At 37.4% G+C, this 11,006-nt stretch overlaps 1 protein-coding gene and 1 pseudogene across 3 annotated transcripts; both read right to left on the bottom strand.

Annotated features, from left to right (window-relative positions):
* Positions 1 to 857: 857 nt before the first annotated feature.
* Positions 858 to 2,935, bottom strand: LOC103452109 (uncharacterized). Of its 3 annotated transcripts, none has more exons than XM_017336698.3 (6): positions 2,800 to 2,935; positions 2,518 to 2,677; positions 1,953 to 2,109; positions 1,629 to 1,679; positions 1,302 to 1,394; positions 858 to 1,174 (listed from the first exon to the last, which is right to left on the bottom strand). In XM_017336698.3, the coding sequence occupies exons 2-6, from the start codon at positions 2,625 to 2,627 to the stop codon at positions 1,094 to 1,096; spliced, it is 492 nt and encodes a 163-aa protein (XP_017192187.1). In that variant the 5' UTR covers positions 2,628 to 2,677; positions 2,800 to 2,935; the 3' UTR covers positions 858 to 1,093. The 3 variants fall into 3 exon arrangements, with proteins under 3 accessions (XP_017192187.1, XP_008389818.1, XP_008389817.1); XM_008391596.4 differs by having other exon boundaries at positions 2,518 to 2,712; positions 2,800 to 2,934; XM_008391595.4 differs by having other exon boundaries at positions 2,518 to 2,721; positions 2,800 to 2,929.
* A 7,036-nt stretch (positions 2,936 to 9,971) lies between these two features.
* Positions 9,972 to 10,904, bottom strand: LOC139190360 (geraniol 8-hydroxylase-like; annotated as a pseudogene).
* Positions 10,905 to 11,006: the final 102 nt, after the last annotated feature.

The following is an 11,006-nucleotide window of genomic DNA, read 5'->3' as shown; positions in this document are numbered from 1 at the left end:
TCCACTTGAATTAGACAAGCAATTATCGACCGACAAATCTTCAACTTCCCCCATCTTATCTCTAATCTTATATCTTCAAAATCTAGTATTATCCTTCTATAAGTCGAGGGGAATGATTTTTGTACATCTTTTTTTATTTTTTATTTATATTCAGACACTCTTAACGATGGTCCTTGATTCTTTTATTATATAAAGAAAGAATTTAATATCTAAAAGAACGAATGGTGTCCATAAGGTGAAAACATGTGTGCAGAAATCCTTTCCCGTAGTTAACTCCAATTGCTTCCTTAGTTGAACTGTTTTCAATTCTTCTTGGATAGTGAATTGGTTACCTCCCAACGCTTTGGGATGTGCAAACATGCTTACCTTTTTTCTTCACGGGAGGGAAAATCTGAACTAAGGAAGAGAAACATCATGTAACTCGTTTGGAAGTGCATATAAAATAAAAGTACTTTTGATGAAAATGCTTTTAGAATCAACCCTTGGTAAAAATACAAGTGAATCATGAAACAACACTTAAGGTGCTTCTTGCAAAAAACACTCAAAGTGCTTTTGGAACCCAAAAACGATTTCATCAAAAACGATTTTAGTCATTTTAAAAACATTTCCAAACGAGTTGCGCATAATTACCGAGTACCACATGATAGTCTCCGCTCTCAAAATTGAGGAGATTTTGGTTTCGAAGCAATTGAATGTATGAACGAGTGGCAACTTTTGGCATCGTAAAAGTAAAGTTGTACTTTATGCCTTGCTTGGATTACAAAGGCAAATATGGACCTTTACGTGAGGTAGTACCAAAGCAAAATACGGTCATCTTCAGTCAACCGAGCATGGTACTAATCGTCTCAACAAGACCGTTTCGTCGCTAAAAACACTTTAAGTCGATCAAATTACATCTTGCAAACAATTGTTTTTTTACAGAATGAAGACATGGTAACTGAATTATAGACAAGAAGGCCTATGTCTTCAACGTTGGGGGAAATACCGCGTATGAAGATGGATCTGCAATTCGCAATCCAAATGTATATTAGATGTGGCACTAAGAGATGATACCACAATATCACTATCTATGTGGACGTAAACCGCTCCAGGATCATGTCGTATGACCGATTGTTATAGTAATCAAATAGCCCATGCAAGCTGTGACAATTCCAAGCAAACTGCCGGCAACAACCTGTCAAACAGGAACAAGGATCATCATAAAAAAGGTTTCTTTTCATCAAAGTTTTCGGTATCCTATACTCGTAGATACATCATCCATTAAACAATTTTAAGAGCACAAACTAATGCAATATAGAGACCTGAGGAGGGGTGTGGCCGAGAAGCTCACGAAGTGGTCTGCTCTCAGCCAAAGGATGTTCAGCAGGGAGTTCATATACAATTTGATTCAAAACCTGAAGAATATTCATATCCAATGTTAATGCATGATAACCAAATCAACCAAAATTTGAATAGGATACTCATAAAGCTGAATTTTATGAGGACAACATGAAAAAACATGGCATTCAGACATCAAAGTTTCGACGAAGTTAATTCTTAGACAGAGTGTTTTGATACAGAAACTCAAGAAAACGAAGGAAAGGGTGGGAAAGAGCTCAAAGAGATCCAGGAGATCAAAAACATCAAACCTCTGCTTGGCGTCCAGCCTGTAGTCTTACACCGGTTGCATCATACATCACCTGCCACCAAATTTTCTACATTAGAGATCTCCTATTGACTTGTACAATCTCAAAAACATGACAACAACAAATCTTTATCATTCATTTTAAAATGCTTTTAAGTCGGTGAATATATAGATATGTGGATACACATATTCAGCTGGATTGATATAAAATTCAGTTCAACGTAAGCCCAAATGACAACTTCACATTTTAAAAAGTAAACAAATTGCTGTAAGAAGTAAGGCCAAATGCTATCTGCAAAACGCTGCAGAAAGAAGTGAAGGGTCTTACCACACATGCTAAGATCAATGCAATTGCAAAGAGTGATCCGCCGACGCCTTCTTGGAACCCAATGGCTGTAGCAATAGCAGTAACAGTCGCCGAATGAGATGAAGGCATTCCACCGGATCCAAGAAGTTGCTTGAAATCCCATCTTCTTTCCTTGTACCTGCAAATCTATCAAGGTTTAAGAACTCTTAGGATAAAATAATAACACCAACAATCACAAAAGGAAAGAACAACTTCCCATAAATAATTTATACACAGAGGCTCATTTCCATATACCAATATCACGGGAATCAAATTACCATTGTAACATCAAAATGTGGCCAATATTTTACAGGAATCAAATTACCATACAAGCATGTTTTTTGATTAAAGATTACGTTTTTCTACGCAAGAATCAAGATCTGGGTAAAACCCAAATGTTAATATAAAAATTTTTTTTTGGGTACAATTGAATGATTGAAAAGGTCAATAAAGAACAAGATCATGCAGCAACGCAAAAACCGAAAATTGAGGAATTGGGTCGGATCCAAATTCGGAGAAATGGGTGAAAAGGGAGAGAGAAAAGTACCAGGAGGTGAAGAACTTGATGGATTGGGCAATGGAGAAAGCTACGACAGCAGAGAGGAGAGGGTAGTTGGTGAAGATTGAGGACGATGATGCCGCCGCCGCCTCAACCATCGCGCTTTTATTGCTTTCTTTGTCTAATTCTTCGAACGCGATTGCAAATTCTAAAGGTAAAATCAAAACCCAAATTCTGAAAAACCTGCAAAATCTGAAATCTTCGATTGTTTTTTTTCGCGGGAGGGAATGCGAGCGTGACGTGATAATTAGGGGAGGACAGAGAACTGACCGATTCCACAACGTTCTACGCTGTTTTGTTTGAAAACAAAGGAAGGTGGTCAGAGTCTCAGAGGTGGAAGGTGGATTCTTCTTCTTCCGGCTAGAGGCTCTACAACTAGAAGCAGCAATGACTAGAAGCAATGGCGTATTTTTTGTTGATTTGTAACCAACGGTCTTTGCCTCTTTCTTTTATTTTTTTATTATTTAATATTTAACTGAATATGCCTCTTTGTTTGTGAAACATTTTGGTAGAATATACCCAAATCCCAGGGTGGCATGAAATGGCTTCCCCTTCGGATTTGGATCCTCTCTTGAACAGGTGGTCCGAATCCTCTTGACCCAATAACACGAACCGTTAGATTTTGATTCAAAGGTTACAAATAGAGGGTTTCTTTAAAAGTTATAATAATTGTAACGGTTTGATCAAAATTCAACGGTCATTGTTATTGGGCCAGGAGGATTCGGATCCCTGCTTAGGAGAGGATCCAAATCCGTCCCCGTCTAGGTTTTTTAATCTTTAGAAGGATGAAGAAGGAATTAGTGTTTGAGTTGTACAATACAAGTTTCACAAATTCGGGTTCTTGTAGGTCGTTTACACGGATTTGTAACATTTTAATCACAATTGACAACATTTTTATTGCACTTAGGCTTGCTCTCGTTCCAATAATTTACAGTGTTTTCTAAATTTTGGTTTCTTATATGACTTAAATGCTTAATTATCTATGTTTTTTTTATTATATTGGTTGAGGAGTGCAGGTATGCTATTTGACCAATTTTTATAGACTGTATATTTCACAAAAGAAAAAAAAAATCTAACATTAATATTGGAGAATTATCTGTAAAACTTGCACATAAGAAGTCTAATGTTACACTCGATCACTATTTATTAATCATGATGCCGTTGACAACATGTAAATTATTCGTTTTAAAAAGTTGAATATAATTAGCATTTATGAAATATTACTTTGGAGACGCTCGTGACATGTCTCATAAGCAATGACAACAAACATTTTTACCATTACACAAGCAAATCATTCGCGTAATTAACGTCTTTTTGATTTTGCATCCTTAATAATAAAGAAAGTTGACCACGACTATCGGTTTGTTTTCAAATTTAATGGTTAACAAAATTGTACCTAGTTTTAATGTTTGTGTTAGTCGTGATCTATTGACTTGATTGATGGGTACATATTTTCATATATTTTCATCGTATACTTTCTTTGGATTTTATATATATGAATGGGTTAAATAAATTAATTTATATTGTTTTTATTTATAGGCATTCAATATTGGAGTTATGCAACAAAGAAGTGAAAAATAAGCTTTTTAGGTGTGTAGAGTAATTTCAGTAGAGCAATAGGCTAATTAACTGCACCAAGACATATGTGTTACAACAAGAAAATGAGACTGCAACGATTTTGGAAATCAAATGGACATGGAAGTGCTATTCAATGGATTTAAGAAGACATAATTATTTGTTTTTATTATTTCCATTTATTTTCATTTTCTTTAATAAGGACTTGAAAGTCCATTAGAGCTAGGATTAGTGGTCATTTATTTGGCATTTTCTATCAACTTTTCCAATTCTTGCCGTGAGGTAATATTAAGGAGATCAATTCTCCTTGTGGAGAGTTAGAAAGCCACAAAAAAAAAACACAATTCATATTCCAAAGGGGGACTGCGGCAAGAAAGGGAAAAGGGAAGAGTTTTCTAGTTTGTTTCTTCTTTTCTAGGGCTATGATGTAGCCTAATCATGAATACTTAATTGCCTTGTGGCATTGTTGTTATCAAGTTTTTCTTCCTTGTTGAGTATCTTTTGCGTAATGCGCTTGATTTTTATTTAGATGCTTGATCACTATCTAAGTTTTAGTTAAGTTGATTTGATGCAAGTTAGATTAGATGCCATACTTAACTTGGGTTTAGCTTCTTGCAATTGATACCATAAACACCTATTTGTAGATGCCATGCAATTAGGGTTTTTGTGATTTTCCAACGATTTCCGTAGAGATTAATGGGTTCTTACTTGTTTAAATTCATCTAGATGCCATAGAGGGTTAACATGTAAGGATACTTATGATGTAATCAAATGCCATGGCCGTTGAATAATTTAGGGAAAATCGATCATCAATATTGGGGAACTACTTGAGCATAACATATTAAGGGAATTAAGTAGAATTGGTTACGGTGAATTCGGATGCCCTAGGTGCAATTTTTCTTATGTTTTTAAATTTATTATTTCATGCATTTTATTTTTAAGCTTCGTTTAATTTTCATTTTAAGTCAAAATATCATATATTTTCCGTTAAAGCTTCTCCATTATAATTTGTTTCAATTTAGTTAGTAAGATTTTTAGAATCAATTCGATCTCTGTGGGACGATATATGTGCTTCAAAGCTATACTATAATCTGATTCGTATACTTGCGAGCACTAAAATTCAAGACTTAATGAGGTTAATTTTGGTTATCTAATTTTCGCAACATTAATCTAGGGTGTGAACGTAAGTGAATTAGAGGTTTTAGTGTAACAACCGTATAGCTATCACACTTTTCCTCGAAGGGTTTAGGAAATCACACTTTTCTGAAGGGTTAGTAGTTAGTACTAGCTAGGGTTCAAACTATTTGAATGGTTAGTACTACCAATATATAGCAACCCAAAACAAAACAAAATGGCCGAACCACAAAGTGAAGAGATTTCCGGTGCACTTGGATCTGCTCATTTTGGTCAAGAGAACGGAAATCACCTTGTTTCCTACTCCTAGTCCAACAACAACCATAGTAAATGGGAGGTACTTGAACAGCATCAAATAATTATAATATATACACTTCCGATGATTATTGTCTGGTGTTGCTCAAGTCCCTCTTGTTTGCTATGGTTGTCGGACTAGTAGTGGAGTGGGAAACAATGTGACTGCATAGTTTACGTTTCTTTCTCTACTTTTGTACATGAAAGTCATCGACAATGACAACAAACACCTTCTCCACACACAACCTACTCCCGGAGCTCACATCACATCCTTCTGAAAAATTTGTTTTGCCTACTAAAACGCAAATTTTTTGGTGTAACTTGGGTATATCCCTCTCTCTGTTTCTCGGATTTTTATGCCTGATGGAGAGAGGGAGATATGTCCCGTTTACACGGAAGAATCTCTGTCTCTCTTGTGTGTCTTGGGCATGTGAGTGACATGGAACCGAAGTCTCTACTCGAGAATCTTTCCACCGGAAGGGAGTGAAAGATATGAGTAGCTTACTGCTTACCTGCCATAACTGAGTTTCTTTCGGCGAAAAGTCATCAGTGAGTTCTGTGCTGGTGGGAGAAAAAAAAAATGTTCTCCTTTTCTTCTGTACTCTGTTTATCCGATCCCTACTGCATGAATAAACTCATTAAGCATGAGTTGGTTTGAAACATGTTTCTTGGTGTAATCTCGTATTCAATTGCTTTGTGTAATCAAAACCGCTGATTAGACTCACTTTTTCAGAATTGCAGCAACAACAACATCATTTGCAGCAAGCAAAGCTGGGGATTATTAAGGGTAAAAATGTAATACAGTTAGTAATATAGTTAGGTAGTTAGTATTTGGTTAAAATAGTTAGGATTTCTATATAAACAGTATGTGTAATCTTCATTTGTGTTAGTTAATACAAATCCTATTTCTCTCTCTAAACTCTCTCTCTCTCTAATATCTCTGTGTTCATCCTTCTCTTCATCCATTGTTCTTGATTTTCCTTTCAATTCCCAAACACAACAATGTAGTTAACATGGTATCAGAGCCACCAGGCTCATGCCATGATTCTGGTGGTTCCGTTTTTTTTTTCATTAGATTTCGTCATTTTCATCGTTTTTATTTCATTAGATTTTCTCTTCAAATTTTCTTGAATTTTCCGTCAAGTTCTTCGGTGTTTTCTTCTTCTCTTTGGTTCCAAATCGGTGAAGGAAGCAGAATCAATTTCTTACTCAGTTTTTTATTTTTGTGGATGCGAATCGGCTGACAAGGAGCGCTCTTGTGGAGATCCTTGGTGCCACCAGCATGTTCCAGGTGGCTCTGTTTCTTGAAGGGTTGGTCCAATTTCTTGAGGGTCTTGTTGGGTTGAATCAATTTCTTGTTGTATTGATGGTGTATTCATCAGTTTGATCTCTCGGGAAGCAGAATCGCTTGGCGATTTGATTTGGGTACCAGCATTGCAGTCGTCCTGAGAGAGACGCTAAATGCCATGTCGTATCTCCATGGCCACAGACGCTTCCACAGCGACATCAAGCCCGGAAACATCTTGGTTGACTCTGATGGGTCTAAGATTGTCGATTTCGGGGTTCAGGTTGTTTTCTATATCTTTAATCCTTTTCTGCGTATATGTTGTTTGTGAAAATGTCTTAAACATATACTGTGGGATTTTATGCATGATTAAGTGTGAAGGCCGATGTCATATGTTGAAAGATGATGAAATATGAGTTCTTGTTAATTGAATGATAAGGTCGATGCCAATGGATTGATGTTCTGAAGATTCCAGTGTTGAATACTGTTAATCTTGAAGTTGAAATTGTTAATCAAGATGTTTGATAAGTCTGTAAGAATTGAAAGTTGGATTTTAATTGCTTGAAGAACTGTGTGATTGAATTCTTTGATTGTACTTTGTTCTCTTCTATGAGAGAAAGATTAGACCTATGCGCAATTCATGTGTCTGTCGAAATGCCCAGCTCAAAATTTTCATGTGAAGGTGCTTATTGAGGAGTTTGTGCAGTATGTTTCCCTTATCTTAGCCTATAATTTCAGAGTCTAACCAACTCAGTTGTTAGCATGAATCTACAGTAAGTCCGATTATACGATGAAGTTTGAAGAAGTTGTAAACGGTAAATCCCACGAAGGGTAATTCCGTGATGTGAATAGGTAAATCCCACGAAGGGTAGAAGAAGTTGTTAACGGTAAATCCCACGAAGGGTAATCCCGTGTTTTGAGTAAGTAAATCCCACGAAGGGTAATCCTACATAAATGTTGATTTTAAGTTGTTGAAATTGTGAAGGCCGATGCCATTGTTCAAAGAAGTTGTTTTTGGTAAAATCCACAAAGGGCGATCCCGTGGTGCTATAGTTAAGGCTGATGCCACACTATAGTTTGTTAATTTTCTGTTTTTGTAAATATTAAAGGCCGAAGCCAAGTTGAATGAGATTGTTGACGGTGAATCCCACGAAAGGTAATCCCGTAAGAAGTTGTTATACCGGCATGAGGGTGTGCTACAACTACTTTATAGAAGGTTGTTCTTATGTAAAACTCTTGATAGAGAGGCAGAGGAATACAAGGTGTCTTTATTTGTAAGGCAGTGGAAGAAATTTGGACAGACATACAGAGGTTTTTGGTCAACAGCTACAAAGAGGTCATGGGGTACACTTGTGTGTGTTATGTTATGATGAGGACGTTGTTTTCGTATCCGTTGTTGCGAACAATTAGGCGTCGGGGATCAATCCGCCATTTACCATCGACAATGAACTTGATCTCGTTTCTGCCCGGATACAATTTAAGGCACAAAGAGAAGATTCCTGTATGCGACTTCTCCATCTTTCTCTGGGTCGTCCAACCATCATATGATCCAGCTTTGAGAACTTCTGAGGCTGATTCGGCCAAACTATGCAAGCAGTACGAAGAAGTCGTAAGGCCCTACGAGCATCATTAATCCTCTTTTGTTTCTCCTTCACAATCTTTTGCGCTTCGATTATTGCCATTGCCATATTTCCTTCCAAAACAGCCAACTTTGCACGTGTTGACCGCAACTTGTCCTGGGCATGCATAATCTCATTTTCCTGAAACTCTAAAGCATCTGAAAGCTTCTGCACATCTTCAGAGGAGCTTTCATGACCCTTCTGTGCTGCAGCATCATCAGCTTTAGACCTCAATGAGCGGAGTGTGGAGGAGAGCTCTGATTCAAGCAGGCTAATCCAAAGTGTTGACTCTAGTCAAAGTGCTACATGTGGACAGATGTTTGGGTATCAATCCAATGGCGGTTTTCCTAAATCTACAGTTTCAGTGCTACCATGTCTCAATGCTTCCAATCTCAAACTGAGTTTCCCCAGTTGAGATTGAAGGGGAGTATTAAGGGTAAAAATGTAATACAGTTAGTAATATAGTTAGGTAGTTAGTATTTGGTTAAAGTAGTTAGGATTTCTATATAAACAGTATGTGTAATCTTCATATGTGTTAGTTAATACAAATCCTATTTCTCTCTCTAAACTCTCTCTCTCTAATATCTCTGTGTTCATCCTTCTCTTCATCCGTTGTTCTTGATTTTCCTTTCAATTCCCAAACACTACAATGTAGTTAACAGGGATGTCTGCATTCGTGCAAGTACCGCCATATTCAACCATCAAGAGGTCAGTTTTGTGACATTAATTCGAAGTTAAATCTTGGGGAATTAGAAACCTCAAAACATTTTTGCTACCTACATTATGAAAATTCAAGGTGCACGTTACATTCAACGCTGGAAGTAAATGCAAATATACTTCACCCAACTCCAACCGTGTTAGAACTGTGAGCATCACCTGCCAAAATAAATACAATCAATAAATCATTTTAGTGCATGAACTCTTCTTTCATATCAAACTTGCGAGGTGCAGTTTCTTTGACCAATGAACAAATTTTCCCACGCGATTTCTCATCACCGTTGAGTGAGAACACAATACATGAAACTGTGAACCATATCTAAACCTATGCAAGCCTTAGAGAAATTGAATTAACAGAAGATGTTACATATTTAACTACCTAAACACAAGACTGCGCAGTTTGAAATATGTGGTCTCATCATAACAAAGATGGCAATTGGACAACCTCCCATCCCGTTCAGCTCGTCCAATCTCCTACATAATTTTACCATTCATTTTGTTAACAAATCTAATAGGAAGAAGCTTTTGAAAAAATACAGTGGTTTTGAAGAATCTTCCACCTGCACATACTCCTCCAAGCTTTCTGGCAAGGTGTAATGAATCACCTGAAAATGATGATACCGCTGAGGTGACTCTGGTTAGCATTTTACGATAATGTTGATAGATTTTTATCACTCCTACTTATCACTCCTACTTATTATCTGCAAGGTGAGGCTAAACTTCTCCATGTTCATGCTCTCTGGTACAACCCCATCTTCCAGCTTCCAATCAAATGAGTTGACAAGTGAAAAATGTATGAATGGGATCGTAAATTGTACTGAACCAGTCAAAATTCAAAACTAAAATGGTTATTAGACATGCTGTATAGTAGTGAATGGTTAGAAGGTAACAAACAAACCAGAAGCTTATGTTTAATTTGTAGCCTGTCCATATCCTCATTGCTCACTTCGCTGATGTTCAAGAGAGAATCCAACATATCATTACTTGTGACATAATCATTCGATTTTCTCGATTCCCACCTTTGTGTAATAATTTGATCAAAGAGCCGATCCATCTTGCGGAAACGATTGGGGGTTAAGTATCCTAAGCAGAGGAAAATAGTCCCCAAAGTTTGGCTTCTCTGTCTCTTCCATTATACTCCACACCATGTCCTTGAACTCTCTAGCCACCTCACTCCTCGGTTCAGCTACATCGATCGAGACAATAGTATGCGAAAACAAATTGAGCGTGGTTTTGAAACCAGGCCTTTCAATTTCTACCACCTTACCTTTCACAACGCTTTCATTGATGTCGGCTATGAGCTCCTGCACTTTTAGGTGACCAATGGCTTGGTCGGCATCAAGGATTTTCATGGCGAACAATTGGTTGTTGCATATTTTGCGGAGGTTTCTCCATTTCGCGGAGAACAGTGTCCAGGGCAAGCTGTCCTGGTGAAGGTCGCATGCTTGGATTGCGTCATGGATGGTTTGGTTGCGCAAGAATTTGTCTTGGGTTCTGAGTTGATGAAGATACTACAGCCGTGGTTTTTTGTCCGAGTTGCAGGTCAATGACGGGGCCATAGCATTGTGCAAGGTTAGAGAGAGAGAGAGATGGGGTTTATTGCCATGCTGTAAGAGGTTGCCAATGACGGGAAATGGCTTTGGCCGAGGTGGAAGAAGAAGCCTTTTGGGACTGGATATGAAAGCTTGAATCGATAAATACAAGAGAAAGTAAAGACATGGGATTAAGATACAAGAACTCAACAAATCCATCTCTGATCTGTGTCTAAGTGCAGACTCACCAATTGACACAAAACTTGAATTTACACCTTTTTCCTTTGTAGTTGAAACTTGAAACTTTGAGAGAGGCTACAA

This window comes from Malus domestica, chromosome 13 (genome assembly GCF_042453785.1).
Source record: "Malus domestica chromosome 13, GDT2T_hap1".
NCBI classification, from domain to species: Eukaryota; Viridiplantae; Streptophyta; class Magnoliopsida; order Rosales; family Rosaceae; genus Malus; species Malus domestica.
This window is presented reverse-complemented; position numbering and strand designations above follow the sequence as displayed.

Coding starts and splice junctions, on each gene's coding strand:
- LOC103452109 (XM_017336698.3), bottom strand. CDS start 2,627: ATGGTTGAGGCGGCGGCGGCATCATCGTCCTCAATCTTCACCAACTAC. Junction 1,680..1,952: donor CATTGATCTTAGCATGTGTG/GTAAGACCCTTC, acceptor ATTTGGTGGCAG/GTGATGTATGATGCAACCGG. Junction 1,395..1,628: donor AGGCTGGACGCCAAGCAGAG/GTTTGATGTTTT, acceptor AATATTCTTCAG/GTTTTGAATCAAATTGTATA.